Source organism: Oenanthe melanoleuca, unplaced genomic scaffold (assembly GCF_029582105.1).
Source record: "Oenanthe melanoleuca isolate GR-GAL-2019-014 unplaced genomic scaffold, OMel1.0 S001, whole genome shotgun sequence".
NCBI lineage: Eukaryota > Metazoa > Chordata > Aves > Passeriformes > Muscicapidae > Oenanthe > Oenanthe melanoleuca.
The window spans coordinates 7,160,660-7,185,431 of record NW_026612650.1 but is presented as its reverse complement, the minus strand read 5'-3'; the positions used below and the strand labels follow the sequence as shown (position 1 = coordinate 7,185,431).

The window sequence follows — 24,772 nt, the reverse complement described above, 5'->3', positions numbered from 1 at the left end:
TTTCCAGAGAGCTCCATGTACGTGCACAACCCCAAATGCATATCTTGAGTCTGTATATATTTATTCTCTTCCCTTTTGCCATTTCCAAGGCACGGATCAGGGCAACTATCTCAGCCTTCTGTGCAGAGGTATCTGTTGGCAAAGATCCAGATTCTAGTACCTCTTTACTGGTAGTAACTGCATACCCAGCATATCGCTTCCCACCGATGACGTAGCTGCTTCCATCAGTAAACCAGGTTTCTGCGTTGTCAAAAGGGGTGTCCTTCAAGTCTGGTCGGCTGGAGTAGGTGGCTTCAATAGTCTCCAAACAATCGTGGTGTACTGGTTCTCCTTGATTTCCACTGAGAAAAGAAGCTGGGTTGACAATATTAGTCACCACTATTTCCACATCATCTTGTTCCACCATAATAGCTTGGTATTTCAAGCTATTGTGGGGAAAGCCAGTGCCCCCCTTTTACCTCCAATACTGCAGATACTGTGTGAGACACCAATACAGTCATTTTCTGGCCCAGGGTGAATTTGCGTGCCTCTTGAATATTCGTCACAACTGCTGCCACTGCTCTGAGGCACCCTGGCCATCCTTTGGCCGTTGCATCCAGCTGCTTAGAGAAGTAAGCAACTGCCCTTCGGTATTGCCCGAGGTTCTGTGCTAGTATTCCCAGGGCAATCCCCTGTTTCTCATGGGAGAACAAAAAGAATGGTTTACTTACATCAGGAAGTCCTAGGGCTGGGGCTGACATAAGAGCATCCTTTAATTGACGAAAGGCTTGAGTGGCCTCTTTGGTCCACTTGAGATCTCTGCTGCCGTTTGCCATAAGCACGTACAGAGGTTTAACAAGCAACCCGTAGTTGTAGATCCACAACCTACACCATCCTGTCATCCCTAAAAAGGTTTGCAGTTTTTTTATTGTCTGGGGTTGTGGAGTTTGGCATATTGTTTCTTTACGCTGTTGCCCTAAGGTCTGTTGTCCAGCACTAACTTCATATCCCAGGTAGATAACCTTCTGCTTCACCACCTGAGCCTTTTTCTTTGATACTCTATACCCCTGGAGTCCCAAAAAGTTTAAGAGACTCACCGTCCAGGCCACACATGCTTCTTCTGTCTTAGTGGCTATTAGAAGATCGTCTACGTACTGCAGCAGCTTTCCTTCTTCTGGGGGGCCTCCCAGGCCTCTAAGTCCTTGGCAAGCTGTTCCCCAAACAAAGTAGGAGAATTTTTAAACCCTTGGGGAAGTACTGTCCATGTGAGTTGAGTTCTCTGTCCAGTTCTAGGATTTTCCCATTCAAATGCAAAAATTTTCTGACTGGCTTCATGGAGAGGGAGGCAAAAGAAGGCATCTTTCAGGTCTAAAACAGTAAACCAAGTAAACTCTGGTGTTAAGCATGTTAATAAAGTATATGGGTTTGCCACTACTGGATAAAATCTTCAGTTATCTTATTAACAGCCCGCAAATCTTGCACCACCCGGTATGAACCATCAGGTTTCTGAACAGGTAAAATAGGAGTATTAAACTCAGACTGGCATTCTTTTAGTAATCCTAATTGTAAAAAGTTCTCAATCATTGGCCTAATTCCTTCCCTGTCCTCTTTTCTCAAAGGATACTGCTTGATCCTAACTGGTTGTTTCCCTTCTTTGAGTTTAATTATTATAGGAGGTGCATTTTTCGCTCTCCCTGGCACATTGGAAGCCCATACTCCGGGGAACACCTGATTAATTATTTCTTCTCTAATTTCTTCTTCAATTTCAATGATTGTCAATATTAAGCTCAACACTTCTATATATTTTTGATCATTTACCTCCAAAGTAATCTCCCCATCCTTAAATACAATGGTCACTTGTAATTGTTCCAATAAGTCTCTTCCCAGGAGCGCCTTTGGGGAATTTGGCATGTATAAAAACTTATGAGTGCCCCATTGTTTTCCAAATTTATATTTTAAAGGTCTACAAAAATAAGCCTTTTCAGACTGGCCAGTAGCTCCTTGTACCATTACATAATCTTTTCCCACAGGCACCAGGGCCTTATTCAATACTGAATATGTCGCTCCTGTATCAATTACAAACTCTACTTCCTTTCCCTCCTCCCCCAGCTCCATTGTTATAACCAGGGGATCTGCTGGGGGTTGATCTCCCGGTCCCCTTCAGTTTCCTTTTGCATATGTGATCACGTCTTTTTCCTTGTCCCTCCTTCGTTTAGGGCATTCATTCTTCCAGTGCCCCAACTCTTTACAAAACGCGCACTGATCTTTACCCAGTCGAGGTGGGCCCCCCTGTCCCCCTCATCGACCCTGCCCACGACTTTGTCCTCCTCTCTCTTCTCTCAATACTGCCACCAATTTCCTCACATTTTGCTTATATCCCTCTTCTCTATTGCTAAATACTCTCCATGCCTCATCTAGTAAATTCTCTGAATTCCTTCCCTCACGCCCTTTTATCTTTTGAAGCTTACGCCTAATATCCCCTGTAGATTGACCCAAAAATAAATTCACTAGTTGTTGAATCCCCACTTCTGCTTCAGGGTCTAGAGATGTATTGCGACGCATTGCATCCCTTAATCGATCCAAAAATTCAGATGGTGTTTCAGAGGGACCCTGTTTAACAGCATATAGTGCTGACCAATTTATAGTTTTAGGTATTGCTCGTTCCATCCCTTTTGCTATCCATTCTTGGTAGCTTTCTAACTTTTGCCTTTCTGCTGTCCTGTCCGGATCCCACTGTGGATTCTGGAGGGGGAAATACTCCTTTACATCCTTTTGCTGGGCCTTATAATAATCCTCTGCTAGATCCCCTGCTGTTTTCAGAACTAATTGCTTTTCTGTTTCAGGTAATGCATCCAGCAATAATTGTATATCAGACCAATCTGGATTATGTTGTTTTATAATATACCGTAAACGCTTTGCTGTAGTTATTGGGTCACTACGGTAGTTTTTAGCAACTTTTTCCCATGCTTCTATATCAATAGTAGAAAAGGGTACTTTTACTAGAACTCTCCCTCCTTCTGGTCCCACAGCCTGTCTCAAAGGGAGTTGTAGCACCTTATTTCTCGTCCTAGAAGACACAGGGCTTCTGGGAGGAGAATGGGCTGGAGTACGTATTCCTTCTGAACCATCATCTCTCTGTCCCCGAGTTTGAGAAGGAGATTTGAATAGGTCACTCATATCCTGTTACTGCATATCCAAATTGTGCATTTTGTCTAATCTGGTACACCGCTCACCTATATCACATGCTGAACAACACCTTTTAAGTTTCCCTTTATTTGCTTTCCTTTCCTTCTCAAGGGCTAAAACTAAAGGGTCAGAGGGTGCCTTAATCCCACAGTCTCTCTGCCATTCAGGGTGGTTTCGGAGAGAGAAGAACATATCACAGTAGGAGACCTCAGTCCATTTGCCCTCTCTTCTTAAAAACAGCATTAGTTGCAGCAGAGTATCATAATCTAAAGTCCCAGTGGGTGGCCACCTTACTCCGTGGTCTAGTCTATAAAGTGGCCACCAATGGCTACAATATTTAATTAGCGTGGATTTATTTTCAGTGCCGCCAGTTCCTGCAATTTCTTTCCAGTGTGTTATAATGCACCCTAAAGGGCTGGCTTTAGGGACTTCTGTGCTCTGTGTAGATCCCATTCTTCTCTTTTCGTCCCCTGCCTACTTCACACCTAAACTTTTCCTTACTGAACTTTAGAATTTCCTTCCAATCCCCTTCACACACACAATACCAGCTGCTGGATCAGTCAATTTGTTTCCTTTCTCTATCTGGCTGTCTGTTAGGTTCACAAATCCCAAGGATCACGCCCAAACCGTTGGAAAGGGGACCCCTTTTCACTCGTCTCAGTACACAAACAAAGCACACAATGTACCAACGCAGCACACTCGCTCTTGTACAAACACAGCACACTTATTATTCATACTTTTTACTAACAATCATTATATTCTCAGCACAGCTACAGTCCCGCTCGCATCACACCGCACACTACACAACAATTCTGCCTTTCTGAAGCAAATACCCCACACTTACTCCCCTCCTGGGTACGTCTCACTCACTCATTCACTCTCTCTGCTCGCAATGTCCGGACTCCAACACACACACACCTCAGCTCCGATGACACGGGAGCAGGAATTCACTCGACCCGCGATCGAGGGTCCCTCCGCGGCTGCTCTACCAGTCAGCGAATTCCTTCACCGGCCCCCCTCCTCCCTTCTCGACAATGGAACGGAGCGGCCCCACCGGTGTTCGTATCCCTTCACCGGTAACTCCACCGGCCCACTGCTTGCAAGCCCGACCTACCCAGGGACTTTGTTGCACGCAGGACGTCTCCTGCGATTTATCAACAGCCCTCCAATCACGCGTGCATATGTCTTACAAACCCCCCAGAATTAACACGTACCGTTTCATCCACCAGCCAGTGGTCCTTTCTGTCGCTGCAGTAAGCGAACCGGGGTCGGGGTCTCCTCCAGGAAATCCTGGGGCGCGCCGTGGAGTCGTCCGGCCCTCAGCTCAGTCCTGCAGACAGACAGGAAGGTCCCATCTGGGGTGCCAAATGAAGCGCGGAAAATAGACTTCCCAAACCGTAAAGTTGTGGAGTAGGTACGTATTTTATTCAGCGCTGGACGCAGGGGGAGAGCATCCTCCCAAATCCTGCGTACCTTACATGCTTCTTAACCTTCTATTTATCTAGGAAGTACATGCATATTCTAAATCGCCTATACATATTGATTATCTGCCCCGCCTGTTTCCCCGCTTCTTATGGAAATTAGCTGCATATTCATTGCGGCTGCGTAGTTTATTGAGTCGGTGGTCTTCAAATGAGTCTGTGGGCAGAAAACGATGAAGTAAAAGTCTTCCTCACTCGTTGAACTCTTCACCTTGTCTTTCCACGCATGCGCTTGTAGTCTCTTGGTCGCAGACTTTGCACTTTTATGGAGAGGGACACTTTCCTATACTTAGGGGTCTCTTATCGTGCATTCCTTTCTTTATTTAAGCACACAGTGACTGATACTATATGTTGTACATCGTGCATTCCTTTCCTTATAAGCACACAGTGACTGGTACTATATATGTTATACTCTTTATTCTATTTAACCCTTAAATCCCCTGTTTCACTAAGGAGACACTCAGCATCAAGGTCACTTGGAGAATGATTCTGTGACTTTGTCTCTGAACTGAAAAGTAGAAAAACATTCCCTTGACAAAAGTCAAGTGATGACATTGAAATCTTCCTCCTTAACAGAACTCCAAAATTTCTCCAAGCATCTGCACAAGGCCTGGAGACTTGAAGACAATGGAAGGAAGACAAAGAGCTCCTGAAGGCTTTCTGTATTTTAATGATCCCCACAGTGGATTTGGGGCTGAGTCCAGGATCCTGAGGCACTGAGCGAAGATTGAAGAAACGGCTCAAGGAGGCAGAAGCAAAACTCCAAGTCCCTTGGAGCATCTCTGGGCCCAGTGAGGGCAGGGACTGCCAAAGGCTCCCCAGGCACTGGTGAGAGCAGATCCTTGAGGGCAGGATTGCAGGAGCCAAAGGCTGTGAGCAGGAACTGCAATGCTGAGCAAGGCCTGGGCTGGTTGGAGGCAGCGGAAAGGCCAAGGGCTGAGCCCAGGCCTGGCCCAGCAGGGCCTGTCCCTCACGGGTGGCTCAGGGCTGTTCCTGGGGCACTGGGATGGGAGGGGCAGCAAGGACAAATGGCATCACCCTGCAAGCCCTGCCAGCCTGCTCAGGGAGGGCCGGGGCAGCAGCAAAGTGCAGTCCCTGCAAGGAAAGTTCCTTCTGTGGGGCTGCAGAGGCGCTGCCAGCCCAGGGCACAAAGGCCTGGGTGCCTCTGGCCCTGCCAGCCCTGCCCAGCCCTTGGCCATCTCTCCTGCAGCCTGTGCCCCTGTGCGGGCTGCTCCTCTGCCCTGGCCGGTTGCCCACGCTGTGTGTTCTCCTGGGCTGGGAGATTGGGACAGGGGGCAGAACAGCCCCCCTGTAATCAGAAGGAAGCAGCACTCAGATGCTCACAAGTGTCTCTGGACCAGATGAGGTCCATCCTAGGGGGATGAGACAGCTACTGCATGAGCTCCCCAAGCTGCTCTCCAGCATTTATGATCAATCCTGGCTCACCAGGGAGGTCCTAGAACACTGGAGTGCCAGTGTGAGCCCATCCCCAAGAAGGGCTGGAAGGAGGATCTGGGGAACTCCAGGCCTGTCAGCCTGAGCTCAGTGCCCAGCAAGGTGATGGAACAGATCACCTTGAGTGCCATCACAGGGCACCTACAGGATGGCTGAGGGATTAGAGCCAGCCAGTGTGGATTTCAATATCTGCATTGATGATCTGGATGAGGGCATTGAGTGCACCATCAGCAAATGTGCAAATGACACAAAGCTAGGTGTGAGTGTGGATCTGCTGGAGGGTAGGAGGGCTCTGCAGAGGGACCTGGACAGGCTGGATCCAGGGCCCAAATCGAACAAGATGAGGATTAACAAGACCAAGTGTTGGGTCCTTGCCCTTTGGCTGCAACAACCCCTGCAGTGCTCCAGGCTGGGGACAGAAGTGGCTGGACAGTGGTCAGGCAGAAAGGGACCTGGGGCACCGATGGGCAGCAGGCTGGACATGAGCCAGCAGTGTGCCCAGGTGGCCAAGAAGGCCAATGGCACCTGGCCTGGATCAGGAATGGTGTTAGAGAACCAAATGGAATTATTGTAAATGATACAATTTTCAGGAGGTTTTTTAATGCAACTTCAGTTAGGGGTTTGTTTGCCTTTGCCCAGGAGGAGGGGAATTGAAGATTCTTTTCAAAAGACTCTGTTTACAGTGGTTGGGTAAAGGCTGATGAGTTTAACATGTACAGACTGGGAGTAGCCAGAAGATACACGGGAGGTAAACGGACATTAATGAACATCACCCCCAGTGTGGTTGGAGGCACCTGGTCTGGGAAAGGATTGGTAAGACAATCAAAGAATGAGGACATAATTCTCTACAATGGCAAAAAGGATCAATCAGCAATAGGAGATCAAATACTAAGAATTGTGTAATTTAAGATCAGTGAATGTGAATTTCTTTTGGAATGTGAATATGTGAAAAGCTGAGAAAAGGATCACATGTGATGGAATAATTTTCACTGCACAAACCAGGCATGTGTGGGTGGAATTATTTCTATTGCACATACTGGCCACAATAACATCCTGACCAGAAGAAAGTAATGCTGTTCAGGGGTTTCTTTTTTTTATGCAGTTTCAGTGTCAGTCCCACTGAGGTTCATAATAAACAAGGCTCCTCCTGGACTCCTTGGAAGAAAGAAATTGGAGGTCCTGGTTGCACAAAGCTCTCAGAGACTCCAAGGCAAAAGCAAAACCCAAAGTCCTCTGAAAAACCTGCAGTCCCTGGGAGCATGAAGGAGCCCCCAGGGCCGTTCCTGACCAAGGCTCCCCAGGGACTGGTCCCAGCACATCCCTGAGGCCACTGGGATGTGGGGGGAATGCTGAGGGCAGCACAAGGGGTGACAGGTCCCAGCCTTGCTGGGGCTGTGCCAGGAGGCCCCAGTGGCTCAGGACAAGGTGTCTCCTCCCAGCCCTTGGTGGCACAGACCCTGCTGTGCCCCAGGGCACCAAGACTTGGCTTCTCCTGGGCACTGCCGGCACTGCCAGCCCTGCCAGGGCCCTTGGCCATGTCCAGCACAGCTTGTCCTGCTCTGTCCCACAGCTGCTGCTGTGTCCCTGCAGGCTGCACACTCCCATCTCACTGCCCCTGGCTCTGCCCTGCCATTGCCAGCCCTGCCCTGACCTCTGCCCACCCTCACCCTCTGTGCCTTGGGACACACACACATGCACTGAGCTCATCCTCCTCCTCCTGGGTGCTTCTCCTGCTGCAGCACTGCCCTGGGAGGGTTCATTACTCACAGGAGCTGCTCTGTTTGTACTGGTGCATTTTACAGCTCTGCTTCTGCCTGTCTCTCAATTCTGTCTTCAAAGAGCTCTCCAAGGAAAAGTTTCATTGAATTGTGGAATAACAGAGGTCAGAAGAGTCCCCTGAGCCCCCTTGGCCTGGGTGTGGCTGGGATGGAGTTCCCTTTGCCCTGCCCTGCTGTGCTTGGCTTTCATGGCTGGAGTGCGTTTGGTCCCAGCCCAAGGATTTGGCTGCTCCTGAGCAGGGCTGGCCCCACATGAAGCATCTCTGCAACCCCCAAAACAATGGCCTGGGGGTGAACAAGTGTTCCTGGGGACACAGGGATGGGACAGCTGGGCTGGACTGACCCAAGGGATCTTCCATTCCATGGGATGTCCTGATCAGCAGGGAAATGAGGGGGACAAGAGGGTCTCTGGATTTTCTGCATTAAAACTTTTGTCTTCCAAAGCAATCACTATATGTGCTGAATTCTTGTCTCCCCATGATTTTCCTTGCTTTTGCATCTGGACTTGGATTTTTGCTTACCCACCCCAACCATTAATCCCTTTTTTTGGTGACCCATAATCTCTTCACCTTATTTTCTCCTGTTTTTTTGAGTAAGGAGGGACAGTGACAGAGTCACTCTGTTGTCACTTGATGCCCAGAGGGGTTTAACCTCATTCACCTTGCCCAACTCTGCTCTTGTGGGCACAGCCAGAAATGTCAGGGCTCTGTCAGGTGCCCACCCCTGAGCTGGGCTCATGCCCTGCTCACAGCCCCAGGGGTGTCCAGGGACACAAGTCCTTCCCTGGCACACACACAGACAGTTCATTGCAGCAGGGCCAGGGGCTCCCTGGGCTCTGCTGCCACTGCCAGAGCCTGGCAGGGACCTCAGCCCTGTGGGTACCACTCTGCCCTGCCCCTGCCCGAGGTGCCCCATGGCCAGAGGGATGGACACAGGGAGCTCTGGGCACAGGAGCTCATCCCAGCCCTGCATCCAGGGGTTCCCAGGAGATGTTACTCTCAGGAAACTCCAGCAACAGCTGAAGGTGTTTGTGCTTACTGGGTTTATGTTCCCTCACACACACACAGGATGTTCAGGGCTGTTGAATGTCCCTGCACTGCAAACACAGACTCCTGACCTGGTCACTTGATGTCCCTCCAGGCAGGGAAGAACAACCTCTGTGCCCTGGGGTGAGATGGAGCTACTAGAAGCAGGGCTGGCTTTGCAAGGGCACTGCTGGCACAGCCCCACCCTGAACACTGCCACACTTTTGCTGCTCACTGCTGTTCTCCTCTCCAGGGTGCTGTCTTGGGAACATCCTTGAAAGCGAATTGGGAAGGAAATTGAAGCTTTCAGGCCCTGCACTGGGGAGATGCCCTTGCATGATGGAAATGCTGTTGCAGAGCCCAGCTCTGTCCCAGCAGTGCCCAGGGCCTGTCCCTACCTGCAGTCCCGGGACAGTCACACAGCAGGACAGGCACCGATCTGAGAGAGCCCTGAGGCCTTAAACCAGCACAGGGGCTCTGAACGGGGGGTGTTGAAGTGAAGGAAGGGGAGGTTATGGAGAAGAAGCCTTGGAGCTGCCTGGCAGTGAGGAGCACTGGGATTCTATTTACACCCCAGCTCTGCCCAGAGGCACCAACCCTGCAGCTCCAGAGAACTCAGGGAGGAAAATTGTCAGGGGAACACGGCACTACAGAGTTCTTTATTTTGTGTAAGCACAAATGTAATAAAACTCCTGGGTTACACAGTCTGTGGTTCACACTAGAAATGCCAATACTGAATTAAAAATGGTACAGAAAAAGATTTTCCTCTGAAGAAATACCCAAAAATATAATACCCATGCTCGCAGAAAATACCACAAAGTACAGAATGGGCTTTAATGAGTAACATCAAAAGAGCTATAAAGGAGAATAAGAGTTTATTGCTGCTGAAAAGCATTCATGATGATTTTCCTCAGGTCATCTTTGAGCTCCTGGTTCCTCCGGCTGTAGATGAGGGGGTTCAGGGCTGGAGGCGCCACCGAGTACAGAACTGACAGGGCCAGATCCAGGGATGGGGAGGAGATGGAGGGGGGCTTCAGGTAGGCAAAAAAGCCAGTGCTGAGAAACAGGGAGACCACAGCCAGGTGAGGGAGGCAGGTGGAAAAGGCTTTGTTCCATCCCTGCTCACAGGAGATCCTCAGCACAGCCCTGAAGATCTGCACATAGGAGAAAACCATGAACACAAAACAGGCAAATGCTAATGTGGTAGTGAAAACAGAAATCCCACATTTTCTGAGGATAGACTGTGAGCAGGAAAGCTTGAGGATGTGTGGGATTTCACAGAAGAACAGGCCCAGGGCATTGCCATGGCACAGGGGCAGGGAAAATGTATTGGCCGTGTGCAGCAGAGCAGTGAGGAAGCCACTGGCCCAGGCAGCTGCTGCCATGTGGGCACAAGCTCTGCTGCCCAGGAGGGTCCCGTAGTGCAGGGGTTTGCAGATGGACACGTAGCGGTCGTAGCACATGATGGTCAGGAGGGAAACCTCTGCTGACATGAAGAACATAAAGAAAAACACCTGTGCAGCACATCCTTCATAGGAGATGTTTCTGGTGTCCCAGAGGGAATTCTGCATGGCTTTGGGCACAGTGGTGTAGATGCAGCCCAGGTCAGTGAGGGCCAGGTTGAGCAGGAAGAACATGGGGGTGTGCAGGTGGTGGCCGCAGGCTACGGCGCTGATGATGAGGCCGTTGCCCAGGAGGGCAGCCAGGGAGATGCCCAGGAAGAGGCAGAAGTGCAGGAGCTGCAGCTGCCGCGTGTCTGCCAATGGCAGCAGGAGGAAGTGGCTGATGGAGCTGCTGTTGAACATTTGCTGTCTCTGGGCATCATGCACTGGAAAAAAAGGCATTGATAAATTGCACAAACTTTGTGGAGTCATTTCTATGCTAATTTCTTAAGAATTCACTCAAAATTCCTTCTCTTTCTCTGGGAAAATTTCACTTAAATTTTTAAATTTCGAGCTCACCTCAGCTTTAAAAGCAGCCAGGAGGTGCTTTTGAGTTACTTCCCCTTTCTCAGAGGTGGCAAAAATTCTCATCATCAGCATTTCTGTAAGCATAACTTTGGGGAGCCCAGAGGGAAAACAGCTCCCTGTGCCCCAGTGTACTCAGACCTGCTGGTCCCACCAAGGTGCACTTGGCTCATTACACCTCCCTCTATTTCAGGGTAATCAAATTTAAAATGTGCTGGAAAAATAAAGTGGACTTCTGGAAAGCTCCAATTTAAAAGTGAGTCTCTTTTAACCCTTTTCTCTTTCCCTAGCACCTCAAGAGGGAGGGTATCCAGACTGCTCTGGCTCTCTGCTGCCTGGAATTTTTCCTACTGGGAGCTGATTCTCTCTCTCCAAGCCTTGTCCTTTTCAGTGCTGCCAGAGCCCAGCCCAGCCTTGGGGGCTAAGCTCTGCCCTGCTCACCCCTCCCAGCTCAAGGCACTGCCCACGGTGCTGCTGCTGCTGCTGTCTGTAGGCAGAGCAGGGTGAGGAGGCACTTTGTGAGGGAGATCTGAGGCAGATCTGCTGATCCCCAGTAGCACAGTGCAGGAGTCTCAGTGACACAGACACACCTGACAGCCCCTTTCCCTTCCCTTGAGGAGAGAGCTGAGAGCAGCCCTGGCCATGCAGCACCATCTGCACAGCAGGAGGAATCTGCCCTGATGGGGGTGGCTCCTTCCACCTCCAACTTCTCCCCACAGTCCATGGGGAGCTCCCAGGCAGGCTGAGAGCTGCCCCTGGCAGGTGGCACATGCCCTGGGCTGGCCAAGAGCCCTGAGGGCTGCAGGAGCTGCTCTGCAGGACAGCCCTGGGCAGCCCTGGCTGCAGCCCCAGCTTCAGCCCCTGAAGCCATCCCTGGCAGCAGGAGCCGTCCTGCCCTGTCCCTCTGATGGTGCCCAGGGCAGCCCCGCTCTGCAGCACATCCTCCTCCTCCTCCTGTGCCTCAGAGAAACTGGGAGAGTCCTCCTGACACATCCCCCAGGCTGTGGGCTGTGCTGGCTCCAGGAGATCCCTCCAGGAGCACAGGGGGCATTGCCCAGCACCCACAGACTCACCATGTCCAGGGCTGTGAAGATGTTTCCCCAAGTGAAGTCTCAGCTCAATGTCTTCCCAGTCCTGATTGCCTTCAGCCTGTCTGTGCCTGGCTCCTGTCCCCTCAGTGCCTGCAGGCAGTGCCCTCAGCCCTGCTGGGCTGGGAGAGGAGCTGCTCCTCAGCAGAAATGTCTTTTTGAAGCTTTTCCTGCTTACCATTATCTCCCTCTGTGCCAGGAGACACAACACAATGACTTTAATGACCTGCTCAGGAGTTTGTTCTTTTTTAAATCACATTCAGTCCCTGAGAGAGTGTTTTTCAAAAAAACTTTTAAAGATCTCAAAATCAAATTAATATGCCAAAGTTTCTTGAAGTTTTAATGAGTCCCACTGAGGGACAGGACTCAGAAAGTTCCCCAAGGTTCCAGTTAGAGCCAAACACTGAAGGCACTGATGATAGATGAAGAAAAATAGGGGAAAGGTGTCCAGATACTGAGCAAACCTGGATGTGTTTCAGGAATGCAAAGGGCCAAGGCCTGACCCCAGCCCCTGGCAAGGCAGATCCTGTCCCTCCCTCATTGCTCAGGGCTCTTCCCAGGGCTCTGGGCTCTGGGGATGTGCAATGCCAAGGGCAGGACCATGGGGCGGCCCCTGCCAGGCTGCTGAGCAGGGACAAGGAGGCAATGAGGCCCCAGCACAGCAAGGCTCACTTGTCCCCTGCTGGCCTCAGGCCCAGGGCCAGCAGCCATGGCCCAAGTGCTGCAGCAGTTGGCCCTGGCAGGGCCTTTCAGCTGCTGCCCATCCCTGTGCCCTCTGCAGCCCAGGCTGTCCTACGGTGTCCATGCCCTGTGCCTCTGTCCCTGCAGGCTGTCGTCATCCCCCGGCTGCCCCACCTCGCTGGCCCTCCCTTTGCTGACAGCTCTGCGTCCTGCCTGCCTCTGCCTGGCCACACAAAGCCTAGGGCTGCTCCAGACTCCATATGGGGGACGTGTTGCACCCCAGCCCTCCCCTGAGAGAGAAATTCCTTTCTCCTTCTGTCTGTTCTGGACCATCCCAGCTGCCCTTGGCATTAATTCTTTTTTCTCTGGCTGTTTTCCACTATGTCAGAAGGATCCACCATCCCTGAAACCACCCTTCCATCTCTCTCAGGGCTCTCCTTTGCTCTCCTCAGTCTTCACTCCCCTGAGCACAAAGCTCCTTTGTCCCTATCTAGTGGTCAATGATTTGATGCCTTGGGCACCTGGACAAGAAGGACAGTTCTTCTCTACAGGAAGGAAATCACAGAACCCCAGGTTTTGAAGGCAGATCAGAGGCAAAGGCAAGCCAGACCTGTCTGTCATTGGAGCTTTTGTCTGAAAGAAACCCTTGGATATATGTAGAGTTTAGGAGTTGGAATTCCATTTCAGGCATGGGTGCCCGGACCGGAATGACAATTCTTCTCCATAGGAAGGAAAGGGCAGAGCCCCAGTGTTTCAAAGACTGATTAGAGGCAGTCCCAAGGAGGCCAAGGCCAGACAGACCTGTTTGTCTTGGCAGCATTTGTCTGGGAGCAATCCTTGGATAGATGGAATTTGGGAGGCCAAATCCAAATTTTGTCCCTGGGCATCTGGAAAAGAAGGACAGCTCTCTTCCATAGGAAGAAAAGTATAGGGCCCCAATGTTTCAAAGGCAGATGAGAGCTGGCCCTCAGGAAGCCATGGGAACCTACACATTCCTGGCAGCTTTTGTCTGGGAGCTATCCTTGGATACAAGGAATTTTAGAGGAAGATTCTCATTTGGCCATGTATGTCTGGACATGAAAGATCTTTCTTTCCATAGGATAAAAACACAGTCCCCCAGTGCTTTAAAGGCAGATGCAATGTCGTTCCTATGAGACCATGGCCAGACAGAGCTGTCTGTCCTGGCAGGTTTCAGATGAGAGCAATCCAACAACATAACCAAATTTGGAGGTATCCCAGTTTCGGCCACTGGGCACATGGAGGAGAAAGAGAGTTCTTTCCCACAGGAAGAAAAGCACGGAATTTTAAGATTTCAGGGGCAGATGAGAAGCAACCCTCAACATGCCATAGTCAGCTGGACCAGTTCTGGCCCCAGGAGGCCAAGTCAACAAGGTCTGTTCCATATTCTTGGGTCCTTGGAGCCCTGCAGCTTTACAATTACTCCTTGGTTCCATGAGGCCCCACAGTATCACAACAGATTTTTTTTACCATGACACCCAGCAATATCACAATGTTCTCCTTGGCTCTACAGTGGCACAATGGCCCCTTGCTTCTATGAGGCCTTGCAGTGTCAAAATGGTTTCCTGGGACTGCATAATGACACAAGGGCCCCTTGGTTCCAAGAGGTCTCAGAGTGCCACAATGGTCTCCATGGTTCCATAAGGTCCTTGGTGTCACCATGGCCCCTTGGTTCTATTGGGCTCCTCAGAATCACCATGGCCCCTTGGTTCCACAAGACCTGGCTGTGTCACACTGGCCCTTTGCTTCCATGGGGGACCATAGCGTCACAATGGCCCCTTGTGTCCATCAGACCTTGCAGAGTCACAGTGGTTGCCCTGGTTCTATGAGGCCCTGTGGTGTCTCAATGGTCCCTTGGTTTCATGTAGACTCAGAGTGCCAGAATGGTCTCCTTGCTTCCATGAGGCCCTGCCAAGCCTCTTGATTCAACGAGGCCTCAGAGTCGCAGAATGGTCTCCAGGATTCCATGAGATCCCGCAGTGGCGCAGTGGTTTCATTGGTTCCACAAGGTGCTACAGTTCCACAATGGCCCTTTGGTGTCACAAGAACTTGAAGTTCATAATGGTATCAGCAGCTTCCCCTGCCTGTTCACAATGGCCTCCTTGATTCCACAATGTTCTGTAGTGTAACAATGGTATCCTTGGTTCCATGGTGACACAGTGTCACAATGGCCCCTTGGTTCCATGAGGCCCTGTGATGTCCCAATGGTCTCACTGGTTCCCTGAATTCTACAAGGGCCCTTTGGTGTCACAGTGTGTAACAATGGTATCCTTGGTTCCACAGAGTCAGAATGTTCCTGTGGTCTCACAGAGCCCCACAGTGTCACTACGATCCCCTTGATTCCATGAGGCCCTGCCGTGCTACAATGACCCCTTGGTCATACAAGGCCCTGCATTGTCACAATGGCCCCTTGGCTCCAATGGGTCCCAAAGTGCCATAATGGTCTCCATGGCTCCCTGAGGGCCCCGCAATATCACAATGGACTTTTGGTTCCATGACCGTTTGTACTGCCTACATCAGTTTTCTTGGTTCTGCAGTGTCACAATGGACCCTTGGTTCCATGAGGTTCCTGTCCTCCAGCAGCCCCTCACAGCATGGACCCTCATGGCCCCTCACAGCCATCCATGGCTGCTCATTGCTCTTCACAGCCCTTGAGGACCCCTCACAGCCTCCTACAGCACCTCATGGCCCCTCACAGTCCCTCATGGCTCCTCTCAAAAGAGAAGGGGTCAGGCCCGGCTTGTTCCCCTTTTATTTTGTTACCTTCACAGCGACGAGTAAAGAAAATCTGAAATGGAGCCTTTCCCCAGCGTTTCCCATGAGGTTAATTGGGGGCTGAAGCTCTGTGCTGGCGCTGCCTGAGCAGCCCCAAGGCCTTTGCTGTCCCCCTGCCCATTCCCTGTCCCCAGTCTTTCCCAAGGCCTTTGCTGTCCCCGTGTCCATTCCCTGTGCCCAGTCCCACCCAAGGCCTTTGCTGTCCCCGTGTCCATTCCCTGTCCCCAGTCCCGCCAAGGCCTTTGCTGTCCCCGTGTCCATTCCCTGTCCCCACTCCTGCCCAAGGCCTTTGCTGTCCCCGTGTCCATTCCCTGTCCCCAGTCCCGCCAAAGGCCTTTGCTGTCCCCGTGTCCATTCCCTGTCCCCAGTCCCACCCAAGGCCTTTGCTGTCCCCGTGTCCATTCCCTGTCCCCAGTCCCGCCCGGCTCTGGCAGCAGCAGGAGCCACAGCTCAGTGGGCACTGGCCCGGCCCAGCCGGGGCTCCCGGGCAGGAGCAGCAGCAGCACCAGCCCCTTCCCACCTGCTCCTGCTGCGCTCCCAAGGGCTTTTTGCAGGTGAATTTGTTGCAGAGCAACAAACACCCACACACAGTCCTGATTCCTCAGGGCCCGCCTGTGCTGCCCTGACCCAGCCTTCGGAGAGAGAAAGGGTTGGGTTCCACTGCTGCTTTCAACCCTGTTTTACTCACCCTGAGGTGACAGCAGAAGGCTTTTCTTGCTTTTTTGTTGCCTTTTCCTTGGTAATTGTAGATCTTGGCTGCTCTCATTCTTCTGCTTACCACTTGAATTTTATCTGTAAAACTGAAATTGTATTTTTCAATCAGTGCTACCCAGGGTGCTTTTGTGACAGGGAACTTAGGCTATACGTTGCAGGCATCATGATTTGCAGATTTGAAATGTTCACAAGTCCCTGAGCACAAAGTCGAGGAGAATTAAAGACACACAGGCCACTTTTGCAGTCCTGAAACACAACCCTGTTGCTGGTTCTGCTGAAATAGAATCACAGAAATTGCCTTTGGAGTGTCAAATAAAATGAAAAAATCCACCAGGACAAAGAGAAACCAGAACTTCTTACCTTGCTTCATTGTTCCTTCTGAGCAGCAGCAGAAAAGGGAGATGCCCAGAAGTATTTCCAGCTGCTGCTGGTCCCAGTGGGAGCCCAGCCTGCTGCCCAGCCCCAGCAGGATCCTGAGCCCAGCCCGGGCAGCTCCCGCAGTGTCGGGAGCTCAGTGCACGCGGGGCCGGGCCCAGAGCCCCGGGCACGGCCGCCCATTGCGGGGCAGCGGCGCAGGCGGAATGTCCTGCAGCCCAAACCTCCTGCTCCTGCCACACAGCGCCCAGCCTTCTCCCCTGCTCCTCCTCTCCAGCACGGCACAAATTCCAGCTCGGAGGAGGCTTCCCCAGAGAGGGCCCAGGCTCCTGTTTCAGCCTGAGTGTCCTGCAGAGGAACAGGGCATCCTTCAGGCAGTTCCACAAGCTCAGGGTTCTCATTTCATCGGGAATCTGGGATGGAAATAGCCTTGCTATACAGGACAAAAGGAAATGAACTGGGAATTATTAAGGGAAATTACCCTTCTTACAGACAAAGTTAATTCCCCGCATTTCTCCTTTTCAGATGATTTCAGTCACCTACTGAGAGGTCCAGCTTTTCCTGGTGCTTCTCATGAACTGATGGTACTTCTGATTTACACCAGTGCAAGAGATGTAGAATCAGCTAAACTGAACACAGAAACAATCTCCCTCTGCCAGGCCATTTTCACGTTCTAGATCACTTTCAAGATGTCCATAGGGGTGTTGGAATGATCATCACACAACTCTCCATTTGTGGCTGCAGGCTCTGGAGATTCTTTCTCTGCATTCAGTCATGGTTGCATTCCCTAACAATTCCTGGTACCACCTCCTGTTTTCTTAGGTTAGAATGGTAATGAAACAGGGGATTTAAGGATTAAAATAGAATGAAGAATATAACATAGTATCAGTCACTGTGTGCTTATAAGGAAAGGAATGCACGATGTACAACATATAGTATCAGTCACTGTGTGCTTAAATAAAGAAAGGAATGCATGATAAGAGACCCCTGAAGTATAGGAAGGTGTCCCTCTCCATAAAAGTGCAAAGTCTGCAAGAGACTACAAGCGCATGCGTGGAAAGACAAGGTGAAAAGTTCAACGAGTGAGGAAGACTTTTACTTCATCGTTTTCTGCCCACAGACTCATTTGAAGACCACCGACTCAATAAACTACGCAGCCGCAATGAATATGCAGCTAATTTCCATACGAAGCGGGAAAACAGGCGGGGCAGATAATCAATATGTATAGGCGATTTAGAATATGCATGTACTTCCTAGATAAATAGAAGGTTAAGAAGCATGTAAGGTACGCAGGATTTGGGAGGATGCTCTCCCCCTGCATCCAGCACTGAATAAAATACGTACCTACTCCACAACTTTACGGGTTGTGAAGTCTATTTTCCGCGCTTCATTTGGCACCCCAGATGGGACCTTCCTGTCTGTCTGCAGGACTGAGCTGAGGGCCGGACGACTCCACGGCGCGCCCCGGGATTTCCTGGAGGAGACCCCGACCCCGGCTCGCTTACTGCAGCGACAGAAAGGACCACTGGCTGGCGGATGAAACGGTACGTATTAATTCTGGGCGGTTTGTAAGACACATGCACGCGTGATTGGAGGGCTGTTGATAAATCACAGGAGACGTCCTGCGTACAACAAAGTATCTGGGTAGGTTGGGCTTGCAAGCAGCGGGCCGGTGGAGTTACCGGTGAAGGGATACGAACACCGGTGGGGCCGCTCCGTTCCATTGTCGAGAAGGGAGGAGGGGGGCCGGTGAAGGAATTCGCTGACTGGTAGAGCAGCCGCGGAGGGACCCTCGATAGTGGGTCGAGTGAATTCCTGCTCCCGTGTCATCGGAGCTGAGGTGGTATGTGTGTGTTGGAGTCTGGACATTGTGAGCAAGGTGAGTGAGTGGATGAGTGAGTGAGTGAGTGAGTGAGTGAGTGAGTGAGTGAGTGAGTGAGACTTACCCAGGAGGAGAGTAAGTGTGGGGTATTCGCTTCAGAAAGGCAGAATTGTTGTGTAATGTGTTCATTAAGTCCAACCTATGACCTAACATCACCTCATCAACTTAACCATGGCTCTGAGTGCCATGTCCAGGCTTTTTTTGAATGCCTTGAGAGGTGGTGCCTGCACCACCTCCTTGGGCAGAAGATTCCAGTGAAGATGCCAAATCACTCTTTCAGTAAAGAATTTTTTCCTGGTGTCTAATCAATACTACGTCTGGCTCATCTTAAGACTCTGTCCTCTCATTCTCTTAGTGGTGGCCTGGGAGAAGAGACTGACCCTCACCTGACCACAATCTCTGTTCAGGCAGTTGTAGAGAGTCCCACCGGAGACCACTGTGGCCATTGGGGCCACTGTAGCATGGCAGGGCCTCATGGAATCAAGGGGAGCACAGTGACAGTGTGGGGCTCCATGGGACAAAGGGGCCATTCTGACACTGTGGAACCAAGGAGACCTTTGTTACAGTACAGGGCACCATGGAACCATGGAGGCCATTGTGACACAGCAGGGACTCATGGCACCAAGGGCACAATAGTGTCACTGTGAGCTCCATGGGACCAAGGGGGCATTTTTACACTGCAGAACCATGGAGAGAATTGTGACACTATGGGTCACCATGGAACCAAGGGTTCCTTGCACAGCCTCATGAAACCATGGTGGCCACTTTGAGGCCTCGTGAAACCAAAGGGCCGTTGTGGCATGTTAGGGCATTTTGTCACAAGGGCACCATAGTGCACTGTGGGGCTGAATGGAACCAAGGGGCCATTGTGACACTGTGGGGTCTCATGGAATCAATTGTCTGTTTTGACACTGCAGGGCCTTATGGAATCATGGAGACTATTGTGACACTACAGGTGACACCTTGGGGAAGCCACCTAGAACAGAGGCTAGACAAGGTTAAGAGAATAAAGTGGGTATTTATTAAAGGCCTTCAGTAGATACACCTTGGGCTGTCAAAAGCCTCCCAGAGGGTACACCCAAGATGGATGGTGGTGATGAGTTTTTCTGACAGATATAAATTTAGTGAATTTGCGTGTCAGAAGTTAATCCTACAATTACAGCTTCAGGTAATTAAGTAATATTCTCACAGTTGTTTCCCCCCCCCCCCCACAATTCATTTTTGTTTATACTTTTCAGAGTCTGAGGCTGTAGGGTATCCTTGAGTTTCAGAGGAACTGTTTTGTCTGACCAAAATTTAAAGACAATTATCCAACACTTTATATGGAGTTTAACATTACACCCAATGCAGTAGAGGATTTGAAAAATATTAAGGCTAAAATTTTAAAGCTTTACAGGTCTCATTGAACCAAGGGGCCACTGTGACACTTTGTGGCCCCATGGAACCAAGCAGTCAATTGTGAGCCTACAAGGCCACATGGAAGCAAGGACCATGGTGACACTGTGGGGTCTTGTCGGGCCAAGGCGGTGATTGTGTCACTGTGTGGAACCAAAGGTCCATTGTGACACTCTGGGGCCTCGTGGAATCCTGGAGGCCATGATGACATTTTGAGGCCTTGTTGAATCAAGAGCCTCATGGAATCAAGGAGACCCTTCTGCCATTGCCAGTCCTCATGGAACCAAGGTTCCATGGGGATAATGCAACACCAAGGAGACCCCTGTGACACTGCAAGGCCCCATGGAATCAAGGGACCATTTTGACACTATGGAACCCTGTAGATGGTTCAGACACCCCTTTAGGGCCCCCTTGGAACTTTCCTAAGATAAGAAATCTTTCCATAGGATGACTCATGCAAGAGAAATGTTCACCCCCCTGTAGAGCCCTGTGTTATTGATACCGAAATAATGAGAAAAAGGACTAATGTAGATATAGTAGTAGTCATGCTAAGGCTTAGAAAACTGCAGTTTTCGGACAGGCCCTGGAAACTAACATTGTGAAACAATAGTTAAAGAAATTAGTAGGGCGTATAGAACATTTAGAACTGTGAAAACAGTAAGGAATTAGTAGGGCATATAGGACATTTAGAAACTTACAAGATAATGCTAAAGTATAATAATAAATAAAGGGTTCTGGTGATGGGAAAACATGCAAGGGGGATTAAGGGGGGTAGCCTATAGTTCTGAGTAGACAAGCATGCAGAATTTATAACTTTTAGGAATGATATCTACAAGATTTATGTATCTGTATTGTTTTGAAGAATGTGTACTTTTGCAAGTAGACCATTTTGTAAAAAGGTATAAAAACCTGACAGAAAAAGGGAACTGTGGGATCCTGACTTTGGACGCTAGTCCGCAGGTTCCCCGGGCCCTGAATAAAGCACTGCATAAACTAACTCTGTTAGTTTCTGTTCTGTTTGGAGCATCGGGCAACAAGGGGCCATGAGCTGCTGTAGGAGGCTGTGAGGGGTCCTCAAGGGCTGTGAAGAGCAATGAGCAGCCATGGATGGCTGTGAGGGGCCATGAGGGTCCATGAAGGGCTTTGGGAGGCTGTGAGGGGCTGTGGGAGGCCAGGAACCTCATGGAACCAAGGGTCCATTGTGACACTGCAGAACCAAGAAAATTGATGTTCGCAGTATGGAACAAAAGTCCATTGTGATATTGTGGGCCTCAGGGAGCCATGGAGACCATTATGGCACTTTGGGACCCATTGGAGCCAAGGGGCCATTGTGACACTGCTGGGCCTTGTATGACCAAGGGGTCGTTGTGACACGGCAGGGCCTCATGGAATCAAGGGGAACATAGTGACACTGTGGGGCTCTGTGAGACCACGGGGACATTCTGACTCTGTAGAACCAAGGATACCATTGTTACACACTGTGACACCAAAGGGCCATTGTAGAAGTCAGGGAACCAATGAGACCATTGGGACATCACAGGGCCTCATGGAACCAAGGGGCCATTGTGACACTGTGTCACCATGGAACCAAGGATACCATTGTTACACTATGGAACATTGTGGAACCAAGGAGGCCATTGTGAACAGGGGAAGCTGCTGATACCATTATGAACTTCAAGTTCTTGTGACACCAAAGGGCCATTTTGGAACTGCAGGGCCTCGTGGAACCAATGAGACCATTGTGCCACTGCGGGATCTAATGGAATCCTGGAGACCATTCTGCAACTCTGAGGCCTCATTGAATCAGGAGGTTTGGCAGGGCCTCATGGAAGCAAAGAGACCATTCTGGCACTCTGAGTCTGCGTGAAACCAAGGGACCATTGAGACACCACAGGGCCTCATAGAGCCAGAGCAACCATCGTGACACTGCAAGGTCTGATGGACACAAGGGGCCATTGTGACACTATGGTCCCCCATGGAAGCAAAGGGCCAGTGTGACACAGCCAGGTCTTGTGGAACCAAGGGGCCATGGTGATTCTGAGGAGCCCAATAGAACCAAGGGGCCATGGTGACATCACAGGACCTTATGGAACCATGGAGACCATTGTGGCACTCTGAGACCTCTTGGAACCAAGGGGCCCTTGTGTCATTGTGCAGTCCTAGGGAACCAAGGAAACCATTTTGACACTGCAAGGCCTCATAGAAGCAAGGGGTCATTGTGCCACTGCAGAGCCAAGGAGAACATTGTGATATTGCTGGGCGTCATGGAAACAAAGATCTGTTGTGATACTGTGGGGCCTCATGGAACCAAAGGGGTAATTGTAAAGCTGCAGGGATCCAAGGATCCAAGAATATGGAACAGACCTGGTTGACTTGGCCTCCTGGGGTCAGAACTGGTCCAGCTGACCTTGGCATGTTGAGGGTTGCTTCTCATCTGCCCCTGAAAACTTGGAGTTCTTTGCTTTTCTTCCTGTGGAAAAGAACTTTCTTTCTCCTCCATGTGCCCAGTGGCCAAAACTGGGATGCCTCCAAATTTGGTTATGTTGTTGGATTGCTCTCATCTGAAACCTGCCAGGACAGACAGCTCTGTCTGACCTTGGCCTCATGGAGGCCACCTTGCATGTGCCTTTAAAACACTGGGCAGTTGTGCTTTTCTTCCCATGGAAAACAAAATCTTTCACGTCCAGACATACATGGCCAAATGAGAATCTTCCTCTAAAATTCCTTATATCCAACAATAGCTCCCAGAAAAAAGCTGCCAGAAATGTGTAGGTTCCCATGGCTTCCTGAGGGCCAGGTCTCATCTGCCTTTGAAACACTGGGGCTCTATACTTTTCTTCCTAGGGAAAAGAACTGTCCTTCTTCTCCAGATGCCCAGGGACAAAATTTGGATTTGGCCTCCCAAATTCCATCTATCCAAGGATTGCTCCCAGACAAATGCTGCCAAGACAAACAGGTCTGTCTGGCCTTGGCCTCCTTGGGGCTCCTGTAATCAGCCTTTGAAACACTGGGGCTCTGCCCATGCCTTCTTGTGGAGAAGAATTGTCATTCCGGTCCAGGCACCCATGGCAGAAAAGGAATTCAAAATCCAGAACTTCAGAAATACCCAAGGGTTGCTTTCAGAAAAATGCTGCTAGGACAGACAGGTCTGGCTTGCCTTTGGTGACTTCCTCTGATCTGCCTTCAAAGACCTGGGGTTCTGTGGTTTTCTTCCTATAGAAAAGGACTGTCCTCCTTGTTCAGGTGCCCAAGGCATCAAGCACATGACCACTGTATAGGGACAAAAGAGCTTTGTGCTCAGTGGAGTTGAGAATGAGGAGAGCAGAGAAGAGCCGTACGAGGGATTGAAAGGCAGTTTCTGGGATGGTGGATCCTTCCTATACGGTGGAAAACAGCGGGTGATAGAAAGAATTAATGCCAAGGGCAGCTGGAGTGATCCAAACTGGACGCAGGAGAAAGGAATTTCTGTCCCAAGGTGGGGCTGTGGTGCAACACGTCCCCTAGAAGGAGTCTGGAGCAGCCCAAGTCTCCGTGTGGCCAGGCAGAGGCAGGCAGGATACAGAGCTGTCAGCAAAGGAAGGGGCCAGCGAGGTGGGGCAGCCGGGGGATGACGACAGCCTGCAGGGACAGAGGCGCAGGGCATGGACACCGTAGGACAGCCTGGGCTGCAGAGGGCACAGGGATGGGCAGCAGCTGAAAGGCCCTGCCAGAGCCAACTGCTGCAGCACTTGGGCCACGGCTGCTGGCCCTGGGCCTGAGGCCAGCAGGGGACAAGTGAGCCTTGCTGTGCTGGGGCCTCATTGCCTCCTTGTCCCTGCTCAGCAGCCTGGCAGGGGCCGCCCCATGGTCCTGCCCTTGGCATTGCACATCCCCAGAGCCCAGTGGCCCGGGAAGAGCCCTGAGCAATGAGGGAGGGACAGGATCTGCCTTGCCAGGGGCTGGGGCTCAGGCCTTGGCCCTTTGCATTCCTGAAACACATCCAGGTTTGCTGAGCATCTAAGACACCATTCCTTTGTTTGTCCCCACCTGTCATCACTGCCTGCAGTGTTCTGCTCAAACTGGAATCTGGAGATACTTTCTCAGTGGGACCCATTAAAAATTCAACAAACTTAAGAAGTTTTAATTTAACTTCGAGTCACTGAGAAGTTTTTTTGAGCACTCTCTCAGGGACTGTGTCTGATGTAAACAGCACCAAAGCCCTGAGAGGGTCATTAAAGTCCTTGTGCTGTGTCTCTGCTGCTGAGCTGGGCCGGGTTCCTGGCAGAGAAGCAGCTACCAAGGTGAATCAAGAAGAGCTTGAAAAAGACATTTCTGCTGAGGAGCAGCTCCTCTCCCAGCCCAGCAGGGCTGAGGGCAGTGCCTGCAGGCACTGAGGGGACAGGAGCCAGGCACAGACAGGCTAAAGGCAATCAGGAAGACATTGAGCTGAGACTTCACTTGGGGAAACATCTTCACAGCCCTGGACATGGTGAGTCTGTGGGTGCAGGGCAATGTCCCCTGTGCTCCTGGAGGGATCTCCTGGAGCCAGCACAGCCCACAGCCTGGGGGATGTATCAAGAGGACTCTCCCAGTTTCTCTGAGGCACAGGAGGAGGAGGAGGAAGATGTGCTGCAGAGCAGGGCTGCCCTGGGCACCATCAGAGGGACAGGGCAGGATGGCTCCTGCTGCCAGGCACGGCTGCAGGGGCTGAAGCTGGGGCTGCAGCCAGGGCTGCCCAGGGCTGTCCTGCAGAGCAGCTCCTGCAGCCCTCAGGGCTCTTGGCCAGCCCAGGGCATGTGTCACCTGCCAGGGACAGCTCTCAGCCTGCCTGGCAGCTCCCCATGAACGGTGGAGGGGAGCTGTGGGTGCAAGGAGAGACTCCTGTCAGGGCAGGTCCTGCTGTGCAGAGGGTGCCTTGTGGGTCAGGGATGCTCAGAGCTCCAGCTCATGCCCAGGTCATTTCTGAGGGGACTTCTCACGAGCTTATTCAGGGT

General features: G+C 51.0%; 1 protein-coding gene across 1 annotated transcript; it reads right to left on the bottom strand.

Annotated features, from left to right (window-relative positions):
- Positions 1-9,741: 9,741 nt before the first annotated feature.
- LOC130266123 (olfactory receptor 1082-like) lies at positions 9,742-16,497 on the bottom strand. Its single transcript, XM_056515452.1, has 4 exons — positions 16,122-16,497; positions 11,945-12,149; positions 10,419-10,732; positions 9,742-10,058 (listed from the first exon to the last, which is right to left on the bottom strand). Exons 1-4 carry the CDS (start codon positions 16,197-16,199, stop codon positions 9,780-9,782), a joined length of 876 nt encoding a protein of 291 aa, XP_056371427.1. The 5' UTR covers positions 16,200-16,497; the 3' UTR covers positions 9,742-9,779.
- Between the last annotated feature and the right edge of the window lie 8,275 nt (positions 16,498-24,772).